Genomic DNA, 18,418 nt, shown 5'->3' with positions numbered 1-18,418 from the left:
AGCTGCACAGACTGGAGCTCAAAGACAGGGGCCTCCAGGATCATCCAAGAGGCATTAGATCCGTAGCAGCATCCAGAACAACCCCAGACTGTCAAGCTCCACAGGTAATGTTAAAGTACCTTGCTCTCCCTGCTCTCTGAGCCAGCTGGAGTGATGGCATGCTTCCATTGCACAGCTGGATCCCTGTAACGGCTCCCAAACTTTCCTGGTTTCTTCAGTGCTTTGGAGGACAGTTATCTTTAACTGTGTTCACCCTTCAACAAGAGCTTTGAGGCAACAGGGTTCCTTCATGCTCATCTTCACTAGAATATTAATGCAGATTAAAGCAAGGTGTTTATACTGAAGCCCAATGTCTCTACAGTAATGTGTGCAGACGTTCCCACACAGAATGGAATAACTCAGCTGAAAAGTATTATTTAGCAAGAATATGTCTATTGCAGATAGATCTTTAGGTTCAATGTCTATTGACATAGGTCTTATTACATGAGGAAGCAAGCATTGGAACGAGCCTGGTTTGTCCAGTTACACCGAAACAATTATATCAGTAAGGGGAACCAGCTCAGTCAGTTTGCAACAGGCAGAGCTAAATGATGCAGCTTGCAGCAAGCAGTAAGTTTGTTTAAATCATCAGCCTCTGGCTATCTTTGTTCCATCATTAACGGGACTGCTCTCTAACCAGTTGAAGGAGGAAGAAATTTTCTGTTCAAGTTGCAGCATGATTCAGCTGTTTTTTTCATGCAAGAGGGAATAACATATTTCTAAACCACAGTTAGATACCTTCGATACCCAAACAAACAACAGTGAAAAGGCTTTGGGTCTTTCCCGCACATACCTTACAGCTGAATTCCTGTTCTGGGTAATAAAAGTAACTGAAAGGAAAAGCCTGTGTTAGGTTAGCTGGACTGCAAGTCCCTTCTCACATGCTTTTTGTTCCTGCTTGTATAGGTAGCAGCTAGGAGTGTGTGGTGCCCGATATCACTAGTTTTAAGAGATGCACACAATAAATGAAGTCACATGCATTAGCCATGAGTAACTTTCTCGTGCCTGCTACGACTAATGAACTTGCCAAAACACTATTTCATTATACACAGGATGTACTGCGTGTCTTTTCCAAATATAAGAGACCCAAAGAAAATGTCTTCTAAATAACCCCTGAAATATGTTCTTCAGCCATGTTGCATGAAGTGTTTTGTTCTCTGAAGAATGGCAAGACAGCCTCAACAGGCCACAGTTATTTCAACAGTGCAAAGCTGAAATAGAGAAGTACATCATCTTCTCAGGTGTGAGCATCTCAAAGACAAGGAAGAACAAGTCTCTGCACGAGCAAGGGAGTTACCCCGTCACGCGCTGTGAATCTTGTGGCCATGTGCCCCTATAGAAGTCAGAGCTCTGCCCATTCCTGGTACCACTTTGCTGGCAAATGGAGAGATGGTGTTGTTGATGAAGTATCAAATTATTAATTTATAACCTCAGAACCCAAAGACCAGGAAACAACTACAACTTGAGGGCAAAGCATCTGCCCTTGAGAGATGGGATATGAGGATAAGAATATTTAAGGTCAGACAAGGAAATCTTGGTGCTAAAAGACTGAGGCTGCATATCCAGTGTAGGGGTTAAAAAACAAAGGGGCACAGAGAGGAACGCCCTGGCTTGAATACTTGCTCTGAGCAGGCTCCCTTTGATACCACCTTATATGCAAAGACTTCGGTACTTTAGTCTGAAATAGAATGGAAAATGATAGCTGAGAAGTAAAAACACAGCTGCTCTGTTGAACAGGTCACGTCAGCTGGGGATGCTTTGGAGACAACGTGCTGGGAAGAAGATCTGCAAGGGAGCAGTCAGTTGAGGAAACAAATAATATTTGCATGCCCTGCCTGTGGCACTGGAAATAAAACCTTCTTGCCAGTAAGCAATTCAGCCCAACCCTCCCGGCCCCACCTGCTCCTGGGGGAGGGATCGCGCTATAAAAGACTCCAGGCAGTGAACAGAGATGCACAGCAATTTGGGGCTCTCCAGGGAATCCTCCTGCTCTGGTTCTGACCATGGGGAAGAGAGTGGCTGTCGTGCTGGCTGGCTGTGGGGTGTACGACGGGAGTGAGATCCATGAGTCTTCTGCTGTGCTGGTGCATCTCAGCAGGGAGGGGGCACAGGTAAGAGGCACCCTGGCAGGCTCCTGCTCCATCTCTGGCTCCTTTTGCCCTGCTCTGCTTTTCAATCTCTCTCTCTTGCAGAAGGTACTTGGCTCTAAGGAGCTTTGCAGCTTGCCGGACAAATCACAAGCTCCCCGTTGCTGCTAGGGTAATTGCAAAGCATAAGTGACTGGAGTCAAAGCAAACGGCACAGCTTAGGAGCTGCTACAGCGAGCGTGGAGAACTCCCCGCTCTCTGCTTCGCTCTCTCGGCTTTGCTGTATGAGACGATTGGCTTGGTACTCTGTGTTGAGTGTATCCAAACTCTGAAACAAACTTTCCTAAAACCATTCTCTATTCTTTTTGGCTTGCACCTCCTCTTTTCCGCGTTGTTATTTCTGTTTAAAAGACTACTATTGTTTCTGGCTGTTTGACATTCATCTCTTTAAACCCCCAAAGATTGGAATTGAAAATAGACAAGTTCTTCTGAGCTGAACTTGAACAGGGGTAAAAAAGGTGACCCTCAAGCAGCTGCTTTAATATGCCATTAGTCACAATAGCCACTCTGCGAGACTGGAAGAGGAGGGGGAGAAGCCCTATGTAACATCACCCTCAGCTCTGAGCCACCCACAAATCTGGGTCAGAGCCGTTCTCCTGGGAATCGGAATTGCTCCATTAAATACAAAGGCACGGTGGTGATGTGCATGTGCTGCGGAGCCAGCCCACCCGATTCCAAAGCCTTCAAAGTGTGCATTCTCGGTTTGGTTTAAAGCTGAGACTTGTCCAAAACCTTTTCTACACTGTGTGTAACTTTGCCGCCTCTTCTCTGCTGGAGCTGCTGCAATCTCTTCCCTCCTGCCATACCCTGATTTGTCAGGCTCGGAGCACTCATCCCTTGATCGGCAGGGACCTCTCGTGGAGGAAACTTAGGAGTTATTTCCTCCGCCTGCCCTCCCTTGCCTAAGGAAACAAAGAATAGAATGGAATATAGAATAGAATAGAATAGAATAGAATAGAATAGAAGGAAGTCTGTTCCAGTGTTTGACCACCCTCTCAGTAAAGAAATGCTTCCTCATGTCCAGTCTAAACCTCCCCTGGTGCAGCTTTGAACCATTCCCACGTGTCCTGTCCCTGGATCCCAGGGAGAAGAGCTCAGCACCTCCCTCTCCCCGTCCCCCCCCTCAGGAAACTGCAGAGAGCAATGAAGTCGCTCCTCAACCTCCTTCTCTCCAAACTAGACAAGCCCAAAGTCCTCAGCTGCTCCTCATAGGACATTCCTTCCAGCCCTGTCACCAGCTTGGTTGCCCTCCTCTGGATGCATTCAAGGACCTTCACATCCTTCTGAAATTGCGGTGCCCAGAACTGCAAAGCTTGTGCACTCCCAAAATCTATCGCCCATCTGTTTGCCACCCTCCACTCTTAATTTCTGCATGTGAGCTTGAAACAGTTCTGAAGGAAGTGGAAGGGTTTTCCAGAAAAAGAAAGATGCTGGCTTTGGGGAAACAGTGCCTGGGGAGAAGAAACTCAAAGTCCTGTCTTTGAGGGGGGCATGTGGTTCGACAGCAGCTTGCTGGGTAGTCAACAGCCATAGGGGATGACCGGCTTTGCGGGGGCAGCTGGGGCAGGGCTGGGGCTGCCCCAGTGAAGGTGATTGACTGGGATGCGGGTAGCAACCTCTAAGAAATGGCTTCACCAATGGCTTTTGGGACACCTCGTTTTCCTAGGAAGGAAAGGAGCCCCTGCTCTCTCTTCAGCACCTCAGGCCCCAAAACAAGAGTGTGGGCTGGCTGCTTTGCTTTCACCTAACACCACCCTCATTCCTTTAAGATCAGGGTAAATGTTCCTGTGCAGAAGCTACAAAAGACCTTTCTTTCTTTCTTTCTTTCTTTCTTTCTCCTCCCTATGACAATAACCTTCCTGATGCTGGTACCAGACACAGGTGAGGCTGAAGGTCACTGCATTCACCAGCAAAGTTCTTTCCTAACAAAGTAACTCAAGCATTTTCATTCACTACCTATGATCTTTAACATGCTTAGGATACATGACTGAAGGATAATAGACCTTTCCCCTCCCTCCCCAGGCAGAGGTTTATGCTCCTGATGTTGACCAGATGCATGTGGTGGACCACGTGAAGGGACAGCCAACTCAGGAGAAGCGCAACGTGCTGGTTGAAAGTGCCAGAATAGCCAGAGGCAACATAAAGGATCTAGCTAAGCTGGATGTCAAGGGGCTGGATGCCCTGATCATACCAGGTAAGACAGCACGCGGGGTCTCCACGCCTGAAGTCCTGGGAACAGCTTAGATATGTCATATGCCTTGAATGCCATGGGAGTCATGGGCTGGAGAGGAACTGGGCAGAACCACTGGAGAAAAAGCCAGGCTGGAAGCAGGGACTGGAAGGAAAGACATCTTCCATCCCTGCTGGCACTGGCATGCTAGCTTGGACTTACATTAAAAGAGGACACGGCAATGCAGCAGCTTAGCCCAAGAGGAGAGGATGGATAACTGCCAACTGAATTATCCTCTGTACCATCTACTGAGCTTTTTTTTTTTTTTCTGGGTGTAAAACTATCCCCTCCCTCACCAACATGCCTATCTCCTTATCAGGAGAAGAAGAGGCTGGGACAGAAAGGGGTTGGCTCAAAAGCAGAAAGCTTGGTCAGTCTGGCAATTTACCTTTAGTGAAAGTATGACTATGTGATTTCAGTGGGGGTGGATTAGGCCTGGAGCAAGGATTGAGACAAGTGAAAACTTGTCAGCATGTTCCACCATAATTCAGAAAAGAACTGATGGGTGAAACACAGTACCCAACAGAGCACTGATACCTCTCCGCTTCAGTTCTGTATGGAAGCAAGAAAGGTGCTTTGATGTCTCATCTCCTGGCAGTCAGCTCACAAAGGTTCAGCTTGTCCGGTTTTAAATCTTTTATTAACATTGGACAAATGCTGCCATCCACCAAACCCATTTTAGCATTCTACCAAGTAATACCTGAAAAAAATCCCGCCCTGAGTACTAATCTTCCGGTCTAATCTGCTTCTCTTTTCTCAGGTGGCTTTGGAGTAGCTAAAAACCTGAGTACTTGGGCCACCCAAGGCAAGAACTGCATCATCTCCAAAGAGGTGGAGGATGTCCTGAAGGCATTCCACGCTGCCAAAAAGCCCATTGGCCTGTGCTGCATTTCCCCAGTGCTGGCAGCCAAAATCTTCCCAGGCTGCGAGCTGACTGTAGGTCATGACACGGAGTGTGAGAAGTAAGTAACCTTGGAGTGCTGGTATGAAATCACACCATGACATCACTGAATCAGCAATGCCTCCCCAATGTACGTAGCACCCTGTCTCATGCACCTCTTGGTCCCACGGTAGGAAAGACGCCAGACCACCGACTCATAAAGTTAAGCAGATTCTGGGTAGGAACAGGATGGTTGCACAAGACTTGGTAGGGTTAAGAGAGGGAGGGAGTGAAACTGTCCTTACTCATACGGGAAAGCTGTGACTGAATTCTCCCAATGGTGGGGAAGGAACTACAATGGCTTTTGCTAGGAAGGGCTAGGAAGTAATGTCACTCATAGAAAGCTGGTGAAAAAAAACCCCAAACCTAAACACAAAGTCTGGAGCGGGCAGAGGTAAGTAGTGGAACATCTATAGTAGAACATAAAGGTCTTATTTTGGCTTTACTTCAGATTTTTAACTCACTGTAATCTGGAGGTTTTCCTGGTTCTGTAGTCTTGGAGAAACTCCTCTGACTGGAAAAAATTTGGATCCTGGTGAGCAGGCTTTCTGTAGGGACCATCCATCTCTCTGTGTTCAACAGACTTTTCACTCGAGGCCTTCGTCAAATCGCTCTGTGTAATGACAGCTTCCCCATACAGGGTTTATTCTCTTTTCTCCTTGTAGATGGCCTTATGCAAAGACTGCTGAGACCATGAAGGAACTTGGTTGCAAGCACGTGAACAAACACGTCACTGAAATTCACGTGGATGTGAAGAACAAGCTGGTGACTACCAGCGCCTTCATGTGCAATGCTCCCATTCATGAGATCTATGATGGCATCGGCAAAATGGTCAAAGAAGTCGTCAGACTTGCCTGAATGTCACAAAGCCACAGAATCCATCTTCTCTGGAGTGCAGGCACTGAGCCTCGGATAATGTTCTTACCCTTTTACACCCACATGTCAACAGGCAAAATGCTACTCAGACGGAGTTCTCCCCCCCCACTGGACCACTGGTGGCTGCTGAGGAGGGAGAACTCTGGAGCAATGGAAGCGTTGTCAAGTTCTGCCGAGGAGACACCACTTACTGACAGCAAACTGGCAGTAATGGGAGCGTGGGCAGGCATCGAGCTGGCATGCAGAATTCAGGTTTCCACGGGGCTCAAATAGAGCCACTGTCTTTGGTTCTGAGTAGCTGAGGCTCCTGGGGAGCTGACATGCGCCTGGGTCATGTCAGCCATGACTGGGCTGACCTGACGTGTGCACATCATGTGCCAACTGGAATCGGTCCCTTTCTGGGACTCCTTACACATCCATCTTTGCCAGTACTTCAAAGCTCCCCACATACCTCCACCTCACAGAGCAGATGAACCGGTGGCAAAAGGAAGGAACACAGTTCCGCTACTGAATAAAACCTGACACTTTTTACATGGGCTGAATTCTGCTTTCATTTTTTGCTTTTTACTCCAGATTAGGACATGCTTTTAGTGCTACTGGTTGGCCAATGAGTGGGGAAAACAATACAGGAGGAAGTCACCAGCAACAAACCCCACTTGTTTTGCTAGGATTTGTCAGAACTCAGACTTGGGCACGAATACGCCATGGGTAAAAGCAGAATCAAACCAATGTTAGCATCCAGGGCTAATGGCAAGAGGTTAAATTCTTCCCTTGTATTAACAGAAGACCTTCTATGATAGCACGGAGTATTTTGGAAGCAGTCTTCCATACTGCTCCTAGGCAGAAAGAGTCTAGGGTGAGGTCTAGGCATCCCAGAGAAAGCGGGGCAATTTCCAGTCCCTTCCAGTCTCTAGGAAAACTCCTAGAAACAACCTGGAAGCAACAGTTCTGCATTGCAACAGGGGCAGAGAAGATACCCATCTAGCTGAAACCTGAATGGCAAGCTGTAAACTGGCTGGGCGATAGCAAAGTCTGGCAAGCAGAAGGCGCTAAAAATAACCCAGTATCACGGTTGTTCAGGTAACAGCCAGGCGCGGGTTTTTAAGAACAGAGGGAATCATTTGTCTGCGTAATCTGAACCACTCTGTAGGAGCTGTAAAGCGCACAGCAGCTCACGTTGGGCTGAAGCAAGCCTGCTGAGAGGATTCAGTCTTGACTGAATAGCTCCTTCTCACAGTTAACCAATGTCACTTAAGATAAGCCATGCTTTATTTCTCTCATGTAGTCGAAGAGCTTACTTCCAGGCCCTGGATGCTGACAGGTTTGTCTCCATTAGAATCAAGAGCTGTTTAGATGGTAGCTGGTATGTTCTTATATAGGTTCTTATTATACAAGTAGTATCATATAATCATTACAGACTGAGCTGTTTAATTCTCTCAGCGTAAGACACATTTTCTAATCCAGCAACTATTTTCTCAGTGTCGTGGTTTAACCCCAGCCAGCAACTAAGCACCACGCAGCCGCTCACTCACTCACTTAAGACAGTTAACTCTATCCCAGCTGAAACCAGGACACTCAGGCTCTTCTCAGCAAACTCTTCAGGCTTTTTACATCCTTTACAAAACATCGGCATATTTTTGCACTCTCACTAACACAGTAAGATCCTTCGAGATGACACTGGTGACCAGAGAGGGAAGAAATTTACCCACATGTCGCTGTGGTACTGCAAAGAGGGGTTCAACACAGCCGGCAGTGAGAGAAGAGCCCAGAGTAGCAGAATACAGCAATTCTACCCAGGTTTCTAAGGAAAATGTATCTTATCCAGACACTCTTTTCTGCGTTACTTTTTTCCACTGATTCTGCTACCAATCATTTTCACCTTGTTGGCCACCTTCCATAACCTTTTGCAAAGGTGTGAAAGCCTCCAAAACATAAAGGACCAGCCAGTTTTGGGACAGGAGCTGCCAGGAAAAGGAGGGAAGTGTTTGCTAGCACAAAAAGTCCACTGTTCCCTTGGTCCTTTGATAATCCCCTGTAGAGAACTGTGTGTGGTGAGTATCCCAACCACAGAGTAACATTCAGTCTGAATCAGCATTTAATTAGGACAGAAGCACAAATTCATGGGAGTCCAGGCCTCAAAGCGGCACAGTTTTCTCCCATACTGTTACTTCTGAAGGTGAATCCACAGCTTAAGCTGTTCATTACCTTATAGGAAGTAATTGTTCTGAAGCCCTTGAACTCTTTTGTCTTTTGCACAGTGCAGGAGCTCAGGAAAGGTACAGAAGTTTCCGCCATAAGCACTAACTTTTGAGAGTTATAAAGGATTTTCTGAGATTAAAAGTGTTTTGACTGATTTATCAGATAGGCTGAAAAGCTACAGTATGTAAATACAATAGGGAGAATTCCAGAGACTGGCTGAAGAATTTGAATTAATCTCTGACTTTAGATCCAACCCACACAGACACAAAGCTAGTAACAACACTGTTTGCTGGGATGCTGGAAACTGCTTCCACTAGTGGAGCAGGAAAATCAACCCCAAAGATGAAACATTAACAATATTTTGGTGTGTTTTGACACCCAAGAAAGGCAACAAACAAGAAATAAGGAAGCTGGAGAAAAGTGACATTGTAACTAGTTGTTTATATGGGAGTGGGAGAAAAAAAGAAAATCCTGTAGTTATGGGTCAGTCAGCATCAGAATCCGTAGGAACTCCTGTTCGTCCATGTCCCCATCTCCATTCACATCTGCTTCATCCATCATCTCCTGCAGGATAGCAAAGATTTAGAGAGCAGGTTAGGTGGGATCTGAGAGGGTGGACGCTCACAAAGTGCAAATACCAATGAAGGTGTCAGGCAAGGCCCAAGCGACAGAGATTGTGTCCGTTGCAAAGCAACGCAGCACAATTCCCCAACCAGTCTTCCCTGCAGTAAGACACTCCCCTCCCTCCCTGAGCAGAGCACAAGAGGAATATGTTTGTACTTCACAAACCTGCAGCTCCTCATCCATGATGTCTTCCCCAACCTCACTAGCCATCACCCTGAGATTCTCAAAGAAGATCTTGCCAGGGCCATCACAATCAAACACCTCGAAAGCTTCCAGGATATCCTCTTTCAAACATGGCTCCGCCTGAGCAAGGAAATGAAAAAATGCTGTGGTTTAAACACAACATCATACCACCCTACAATCCCTAGTCAGGCACTTTAGCCAGCAAACTTTTGCAATCAAATCCAAGACATTTGGGGAATTTTGGGGAAACCATGGCCATAGAAGAGGGTTACCTACTGCTGCTATTTCACCTTTTCCTTCCTCCCCCCACCCCATATAACTGTGTATTAAAGGAAAAGCCCCAAGAGAAGTTGTCTGAGCAGCGTAGAGACCTGGCCTGGAATATCCTGGCCAAGCTTTGTCAGGAAAAGGGGGACTAGCACTACAACTGGAGGAGGAAGCAGCTGCCAAGAATGACCCAATGGCTACAGCTTTATTTTATTTCAAAAGTGACCCAGGCCAACGCTGGCTCTTACTGCCTGTACTCACCTTGCATACAGGCAATGCATACACAAGCCTGCAGTTAGGTGTGGGCTTTGACTGACCTGGGGGAAAATGGGGATCCTTGCTGCCTTCTTAGCATGGGTCCCATGCACACACCCCTGGCAACTATGATCGCATTGACACCATGCTGGCTGTGCCCCAGTCACCTCCCAGGCACCCCACAAAGCCTTGCAATGGAATCAGAAGGATGGGGGAGGCAGAACCAGGCAAGCCGGTGCTCTTCGGGAATGGCCTATGCCTGCATGCAGCCAGGCACTAGAGGATACAGAGGTTTTTGAGCCACAGGAATCTCAAGACAGGCAATGAGGACTAGGGAATGTGAAGCAAAGAGCTGGTGTCGAACAGCAGCTCTTCGGACACTGCATGAGCTTGAGCGGCTGCTGCCTGCAGGAGGAGCTGACAGTGTCAGTGGGTATTGAGGAATGATTTTGTTACAGATGGTGAATTGTTCATCTGATGTATGACATTTGCTCACCGCTGTCTTGAATTGAAGATAAATAGCCCTGTGACTATAAAGACAGAACTGACATGTCATGTGGAAAGGTTTAAGGAAGGGAGGTGGGGACTCCTAGGCACTGTGTGTGCTCAGGGCACTCTGGGATGGGAAGGAGATTGCTGCTGAGATGCAGCTGTCTCTGAACTAGCCATCCTGCTCCCTCTATAGTTCACAGAAAGAGGCAAAAGGAGTAAGGACAATTCACGTGAAGGTAGATATCTAAAATAGCTCAGATAAAACTCCTGAAACGCTCCTGTTTGTCCCCTGCAGGGAACCAGAGTGATCCAATCTATTGTGGCTACCTGCATCATAAAGTTAGGCAAGAGGAATTTCCTTCTTTGAGACCAGCTGGGCTCACATACCATTTTCTGAGTCATAATCTGCAGAAACAACTTAAAGGTTAGCTTCCCTGACCCTTCTTCACTGCATTCAGAAATTATTCTCTCCACCTCCTCTTCCCTCAATTCACAGCCCAGAGCCCTTATGGTTATCTGCCAAAAGAGAAAACAGAACAATGTCTTGGTGTACAAATCAAACAGAAACAAAGAGGGAAAGATGTCTGATATAAGCAGGTACATGAAAATGGTGAAAACCCCCCAACTTTTCATCAACAGCTATTCATCCACCATTTTGTCTCTAGAGAACAAGGTTCTGTAGCTCTCTAACATCAGTAGTATAAGGCCATGAAAAATTAGCAGTAAGAGTTGTCAGCAAGGGCCAAGAAGGGAGGCTTCGGTCCCTCCTAAGGATACCTGGCTAGTAAGTTGGCACAAACCTTGCACCACTGATGGCTGCATAATGAGTCGGATTTCAGGCAGCAAGGTCTGTTAGCACAGCAAGTGGTCCAAAAGCAAGAGGTGGCAAACGCCAATTGCTCTGTCGCTGCTGCGCAGCAGCGTTTATCAGGTGCTTGTAAATGATTAGCCCCATTTCCAACATTTATGTTTACTGCCAGTCATTTCTGTTTGACTACAGTAATTCAAGTTCCAAATGCAACTGTGGTCACAAAGCAACTGTGTCATTTCTACCAGCCTGAGGGGATGTAGGCTTTTGATCTGTGTTACTCAGACTGTGCAAACACATCCTGAAGAGCAGCAGAGTGAACACCCTTCAGCTATGGAAATTTGCTCTGTGTTTGTAAAGACTGTTAGAGGACAGGGGTTGTTACGAGAATTTTGCCTGCAAAATGTCATTCCTCCTCAACTTCTTGAGGATGGGGGTTACTGTGAAGAAAGACAGGGTAGGAGACTCCTGAGATTTATTCCACAGCATCACAGAAAAAGGACCTAAACCCCCTGGTGATTTAGGCTGAGTTCAATCAGCAGCAGCAATGACAAGCTGTACACACGGCTATAAACTCCCACTGCAGGCACGGCAGTACAACAGCAGTATTGCAGTAATATGATTTTCCACATGTGAAATGGGTTATGAAGGGTATGCTGCACAACCGTGCCTTCTTTCAGGCCTGCCGAAACAAAGTCCCTAGCAGCACAGGTTAACATTACCTTGCTGCACTGATGAAAACCTGACAGAAGAGACTGACAACAAGGGTAGGAAAGTAGTAGGCCTCTAGATGCATGGTGGAACTTCTTTCCACCTCCTACAAGCTCACTGTGACCAGAGGTTCTCACTCCTGACCAGATTTTCTTCTCCATAACCCAGAAGAATACGAAAGAAGCAACGCAGCTATGTGGGACTTCATGGGGGGAAACGAGGACAAGCGAGGCATCAGTAAACCTCACCCCCTTCGTTTTCACCCATCAACACGCTGCATTTTTACAACTTCTTGCCTTCAAGTCGCTGACATCGATCAGGCCCGAGCCATCAGGACCGAACAACTCACGCAGCTCTCCCCTCTCCTCTTGGCTCACAGGGAAGGCGGGGGCTGGTTCCTCCGTCGGGAAGCCCCCCTCGGCGGTGCCTCCCTCCCTGCTGGAAGCCTGCGGGAGAGAGGTCCGGGGAGGGGGACGGTGACCGGCACCGGCCGCAGTCACCCCTCACTCCCGGCGCCCACGGAGCCACCGCCCGCCGTTTCCCTCAGCGACGCCCCGGCCCGCCTGAGGCGTTTCTGAGGGAGGTGTCGCAGGCGGTCAAGACTCGGGTTAAGGCCAGCAGCCGCTCCCTGCCGCTCCGTAGGGCAGCCCCCGGGGCCGTGGCCAGGCCCGGGACCGTCTCCAGGCCGCCCTGAGGAGCCCCGGGGTAGCGCGGAGGGAGAGGGCGACCCGATCCCGCCGCCCCGCTCACCATCCCACAGCCAGCCGGCCGGCCTCCGCGCAACCCACGTTTCTCATTGGCTAGCGCTCCTGCTCCTCAGGGAAAGCGTGGGGGATGATTGGTCGAGACGCAGCGCGGGGGCGGGACAAGGCCCTCCTCAGTGGCGAGGCCTGCGGCGCTGTCCCGCCCCGAACCTGCGGTCTCGTGCCGGGCGGACGTTACTGCCGAGAAGGAGCGATCGCACGGCCTGCGTTTATTAAATTGACCTGGGCTGATAAAGTAAACGATCAAGAGGCTTTGGTGTACCCCTTGTCACTTACATACCCCTCTAGGTACGCCTCGTGTTAAAATGAGGCAATGCCATTTGTACGGTTTTCTGTAACGGGGGTGCTTTACCCCACGGGGGCACGGGAGACTGGAGGGGTGGCAAAGGAATAAATCAGATTTTTGAGCCGGGAAGAGGTTCGGATTTCTGGAAAGGAGGAATCTGTCCTGGTGGCGAGCAGGGAGGGATGGTACCGGGGGGGGTCAGTGGAAGAGAGGGGAGCCGCAGAAGGGCACGGGAGCTGGTTTCCTTCCTACATGCGGCAAAAGGCGTCCCTCGGCTCGCTCTTACCCAAAAAGAAGGCATCCCTCAGCTCGCTCTTACCCAAAAAGAAGGCATCCCTCGGCTCGCTCTTACCCAAAAAGAAGGCATCCCTCGGCTCGCTCTTACCCAAAAGGAAGGTATCCCTCGGCTCGCTCTTACCCAAAAAGAAGGCATCCCTCGGCTCGCTCTTACCCAAAAAGAAGGCATCCCTCGGCTTGCTCTTACCCAAAAGGAAGGCATCCCTCGGCTCGCTCTTACCCAAAAGGAAGGCATCCCTCGGCTCGCTCTTACCCCAAAAAGAAGGCATCCCTCGGCTCGCTCTTACCTCGGCCAGATACCACTTCACAGACAGACTCTACAGCAGCCGCTGCCTCTAGAGTGAAGTGTTCAGTAACTAGGGCTCTGTGGGAGATGGAACAATTAAAACCCCAAATTCTTCCAGTACCTGGAAGAATTTTTTTATTGTTTGTCAGAAGATCAGAGGAGTTGTTTGTGGTTTTGCATACTTCTTTGCACAACTCTGATGGCTTAAAATAAGACACTTTATTTTAAATACAATCTTACATTTGCAGCCACTGAACATTCATGCAAACATACAGAGCTTTCAGCAGCAGCACTGGTAACTTTCCTCTTCTTTCTCAAAGAGATTTCTTTAAACATGTGAACTGAACAGCAGTAAGTTAAGTTGCAGCAGTCCATTTACTTACTTTTTTTTTATTCCGTTTACAGAACATACTAAAAAAGGGTGAGGGAATAATCACCATAAGACAGAGTATAAAAAGCTGATCCCTGCAAATACATCATATAAAGAGTTCACTATAGCTGGGAGCAAACAAAGACATTAAACCAAAAATTTCAACTGCTGGGAAATAAGAGATTTACACTGTCTGGTTTTGAGTCCTCTCTTTACCAAACCATAATCATTTGCCACATGTTTTTTAGTCAGAGAAGGACCTGAACACTGTCACTGAAAGATGCGATTTGTGTATTGAAAACAAAGAGTGTAAACATCTTATGAGCACAAACAAGCACCCACGTTAGTACACATAAACAGGTTAGCACTTGGTAACTGTTCACAAACATGGGTTTAAGATCATCCACTTAAAAAAAAAATATTGACCTACATTTTCTGCCATCTCAAAAGAAATAAAAGACTGTAAAAAAGTGAGGCACCGACCAAACATATATACATATGTGCAAAAATAAATAAAATTCTCTTTCAGTAAAGGCTGGTCTTCTTCATGATCCGCAAGAATTCTTGCTCGTTCACTTCCCCATCCCCGTCTCTATCTGCTTCATCGATCATTTCCTGAAAGATATTTGTATTCAGAAATTAGATACAGATTAGACTAGGATTGGAATTATTAGATTAATTCAGAATTAGAACCACTTTTTAGTAAATTGTATTGAAGGGGACAGCATTAGCTCAATCCCAGACCTACTATGCTACAAAATATTTACTAAACTAGACAATAATGTGTTTATCTATTTACACAAAAATCTGTATAGAGAACATTGTATTAAAGGAACTGTCCTGGAAGAAACAAAGTGCTTGGAGCAGAGTTGTTCCTTTCACATCACTGTAACTCCATAAAACTGCAATTCTACTGATGCAATTTCGACAGCCATGTATGCTTGACCCATCTTTGACCTCAGAATCCATTTTACAATCACAAATTGACAGAAGCTCTTCCATCTCTGCCAGGAGACATTTTCCTAACAGTTCAAGTGTAAAGATCCCACAGGACACTAGAGGACAGCACCTAAAACTGAGAGATTGCTGCCTTTACCTAAAATCTGACCCTGAGAGGGCTTCCTTCCCCTGCTGAGACAGAGATTCCCATTCCTTATTCTTGCTGCTAGCTCTAGTGCTTAGCAGACCAGTCAGAGATGGCTCAGCTCTTCAGACAGAAGGAGAATTAGACTGTGACTGTTTACATAGGTTTTAAACAAATGTAAATATGAAACCAAGAAATACATGGAACATTCTGTGAATGCCTTCCTAGTCAACAGGGACAGCGTAATCTGGACCTTTCTATGTTCACTATAAACAAAGGCAGACAGTGAGTGTTTGTGTACGATATGGTTTCATATATCAGGTACAAACCTGCAGCTCTTCATCTGTGAGATTTTCCCCCAGTTCTTTGGCAACACGTTTGAGATTTTTGAAAGAGATTTTGCCAGTTTCATCGTCATCAAAGAGTTTGAAAGCTTTGAGAATCTCCTCTTTGGAATCTTTTTCGGCCTTAAAGAAGTGAGCATAAGTTTAAGGAAAAAAAGTAGTGGTTATGTTGTAGGTAACACTCAAAGTTATAAAAGACAAGCATTGGACAGACTGAGCAACTATCTAAGAGCAAATTTAAGGAAGCCCGGTCAGCAGGAACTATACGTACAAAGGCTGAAGGTAGACAACCATGCCTCCTGAACTTTAGGGCTACAGGGAATTTTCTTTCTTTCATAGCTAGCAAGATGTCTTTGGGATTTCACTATCAGGATCTTCCACTGTTAAATATCTGGTTCTACTCAACATGTTTTAAGATTTTTAAAACCAGCGATTTCATCTGTTAAGTATCTTAAAACTCAAGAAAAGAAAATACAGTGCATTGCTGCAGAGCCATCCATGTCACGTGTCAATAATCCCGACAGCTTTCTGCAGGCCAGAGCTGGTTTTAATCTGTGATAAAAATCTTGATTTCAGTTTTTCCCTTTTCTCACACGTACACACACAAAACTGATTGCCAAAGAAACTTGTTAATGACATAATTATTTCAACCTTACCTTGAAAAATGAGATAGATTGCCTTGCAATTCTAACTTTTATATATTTTGTTGTTAAGATTAAAATAGTGCTTTCATCTTCCACTAAAACCAAAAGGAGATGAAAGGTACTCAGCCATTTTCAAAATTGCTTTCACTTTGAGTTTTAAAATTTACACACCATTTTCTGTGTCATCACTATCAAGAAGTCATTGAAGCTGATTTTTCCTGTTCCTTCCTTATCGATATCTGATATCATTTTCTTGATCTCTTCTTTTTTAGGTTCAAAACCTAGTGCTCTCATGGCCACCTGTAAGGACAAATATAAATCATACAAAACTATAAAAAAAACATGGGGGGTAAAAAAAATTTAACTTTATGCCACACCACATTAAAACCTCATTCTGTGTCTCAAGGAAAACAGCAAGGTCGGAGGCAGACTTAGAGCAATGCTTCTCTACACACAGGGGCACATCAAGATGCAGAAAATGGGAATACAACCATTCATATTCTGGACTTGTCCTTCAGTTAATTCAGAAATTTCCTTAACACATTCTTACCACTGCGTCCACCAGCCCCAGCTCAGAACTGTCAAGAATTTGGAGGGTAAGGGTATATAACAGAGTCTTGGGAGAAATATTTTCTCTGAGAAGATTTGGATTTTTTTTAATAAAGTCTTAGCATACCTATTTTGGTATATAATTTTTAAAATTCTTGTGATGGGCACTCAGAGCATAAAAGAATCCCACTTTGATTCATATTTTGAAGGAAAAATCCCAAACTGTCACACAGTGCTGTGGATAGCAATTTCCAAGGCTACTGGAAAATTCAATATTACTCCATTGCTGTCAAGGGAATTGCTACTAGTATCTCCTTTGCAATAAGAAATAAGGCACTGAATAATTAAAAAAAAAAAAAAAAAAAGGCAGCTTATTTCAGGCCCTGTTGGAAGCAAGATGGCTAAATGGAAGACCCAGAAATGTCTCAACAAAATGACTTCAAGACAAGCGACTCATGAAAGAAGTTTCCATCATACCTGCAAATCTACCAAACTCTAACAACCTGATCTGATGGCACAAACATGGAAGGCCTTAAGCTTGTAGGCCACAATTTTTTATTCTAGCAACAAAAAACTTTTTCAGCGAATGTTGGGAAAACGCAACTCAAAGACTTTGTGTGCCTTTCTGATAACACTCCTACAAGCAGCATATCCAAGGATGCCTTCACTTGCAGACACATGCATGCACACCTACAAACTTTACTTTTTCCTCCTTTGATAAAGGGATGAGTGGCAAGTTTGAAATCAGGTCTCCTCCCTATAGTCTTAAGTAATATGGACATCCAGCTAGCACATAGGAAGGGCAAATTCTGAAAGCAAAGTAAGTCCTAATTTATTGATTACTGTTCTTCCCAAAGGACACGGGTGGGGAGGGACCAAAAATGTTTTGCAAGAAATAAAAGCCTGAAAATGAGTAACACTGGTGTATTCCATAGCTTGGGTAAACTAATTTGCTAAGCATGCAATCCTCAACAACACATAAGAGGGGGGAAACCCCCCCCACTTTTTTAATATGCACACACCCTTTTTGATGTTTTGCTAAGAAAGAAGGAGGCAGTGCAGAAAACACAGTACTATTAATGTATTTTGGCCAGCCTGGCCCTAAAGACACCTGATAACAGCAGTAAAGAGCCATAATTAAAGAGAAAAAAGTACCTGTTGACAACAAGGTTTTATGCTGGGGGCGGGGGGGGGGGGGAATCTCTCCTTTCCTGTGTAAAGTCATTTAGGCGTTTATGCCCCTGTTATTTTATAACCTCAGTAGAACTGTGCTTTTAGCACCAGGAAAATTCTGACCTTTAGCTCCTTAACATCTATGTTCCCGGTGCCGTCTGTGTCAAACAGGTCGAAAGCCTCCCGGATCTCCTGCTTCTGCTCCTCAGTGAGCTCCAGCTTGGGACTCCCCTTCTTCCTCTGGGACGCGGCTCCTAGCGAAGGCTTCTTAAAGCTGGAGGCCTTGGCACAGCAACATAAAGGCAAAGGAGCATCAGGCCGCCGTCGCCATCGCGGCGACGCACCGCTCCGGGAAGGGCCGGTGGGAGAGCGGCCGCCTCAGCCCTCAGCCCCCAGCCCCCACCGCGGCCCCGGGGCCGCTCCGGGCTGACAGGGGCCTCCCCCGCAGCCCCGCCGACCGTAGCGCCGGGAAACCGGAGCGGAGCAGGGCCGGGCCGGGCCGGGCCGGGCCGGGCCGCACTCACCATCCCAGCGGCCGGTGCCTGGGGACGGCTCTAGTCCTGGCAGGCCGAGACTCAATGTCGCCCTTTCCCATTGGCCAATACCCCTACGCTGCTGCTATGGCAACCCTCACTCCTATTTGGTGGAGAGTCAGGGCGGGAGGCGCTTAGGCGATAGCTATTAGCCAATACGTGGCTGGGGCGGATCCAAGAACCGACTGACCGGGGAGAAGCGCCTCTCCTCCTTCCGTCAACGCCATTGGCCGAAGCGGGGGAGGCCGGACCAATCAGCGAGCGATATCCGGCTAGCGCGATGCTCAGCTCAGGGCGCGCGGGAGGAGAAGCGGCGG

General features: G+C 46.8%; 3 protein-coding genes across 3 annotated transcripts; 1 reads left to right on the top strand and 2 right to left on the bottom strand.

Annotated features, from left to right (window-relative positions):
* The first annotated feature begins 1,986 nt into the window (after nt 1-1,986).
* Nucleotides 1,987-6,758, top strand: LOC126050162 (glutamine amidotransferase-like class 1 domain-containing protein 3, mitochondrial). The gene is made up of 4 exons (XM_049827689.1): nt 1,987-2,150; nt 4,209-4,380; nt 5,177-5,378; nt 6,022-6,758. Exons 1-4 carry the CDS (start codon nt 2,043-2,045, stop codon nt 6,212-6,214), a joined length of 675 nt encoding a protein of 224 aa, XP_049683646.1. The 5' UTR covers nt 1,987-2,042; the 3' UTR covers nt 6,215-6,758.
* A 2,051-nt stretch (nt 6,759-8,809) lies between these two features.
* On the bottom strand, nt 8,810-12,524 carry LOC126050353 (uncharacterized). Its single transcript, XM_049828137.1, has 5 exons — nt 12,335-12,524; nt 12,068-12,273; nt 10,640-10,768; nt 9,221-9,358; nt 8,810-8,995 (listed from the first exon to the last, which is right to left on the bottom strand). Exons 1-5 carry the CDS (start codon nt 12,522-12,524, stop codon nt 8,909-8,911), a joined length of 750 nt encoding a protein of 249 aa, XP_049684094.1. The 3' UTR covers nt 8,810-8,908.
* Nucleotides 12,525-14,168: 1,644 nt separating this feature from the next.
* On the bottom strand, nt 14,169-18,160 carry CETN2 (centrin 2). Its single transcript, XM_049828059.1, has 5 exons — nt 18,093-18,160; nt 17,692-17,850; nt 16,018-16,146; nt 15,188-15,325; nt 14,169-14,389 (listed from the first exon to the last, which is right to left on the bottom strand). The coding sequence occupies exons 1-5, from the start codon at nt 18,093-18,095 to the stop codon at nt 14,300-14,302; spliced, it is 519 nt and encodes a 172-aa protein (XP_049684016.1). The 5' UTR covers nt 18,096-18,160; the 3' UTR covers nt 14,169-14,299.
* Between the last annotated feature and the right edge of the window lie 258 nt (nt 18,161-18,418).

Source organism: Accipiter gentilis, chromosome 24 (genome assembly GCF_929443795.1).
Source record: "Accipiter gentilis chromosome 24, bAccGen1.1, whole genome shotgun sequence".
NCBI classification, from domain to species: domain Eukaryota; kingdom Metazoa; phylum Chordata; class Aves; order Accipitriformes; family Accipitridae; genus Astur; species Astur gentilis.
This window is presented reverse-complemented; position numbering and strand designations above follow the sequence as displayed.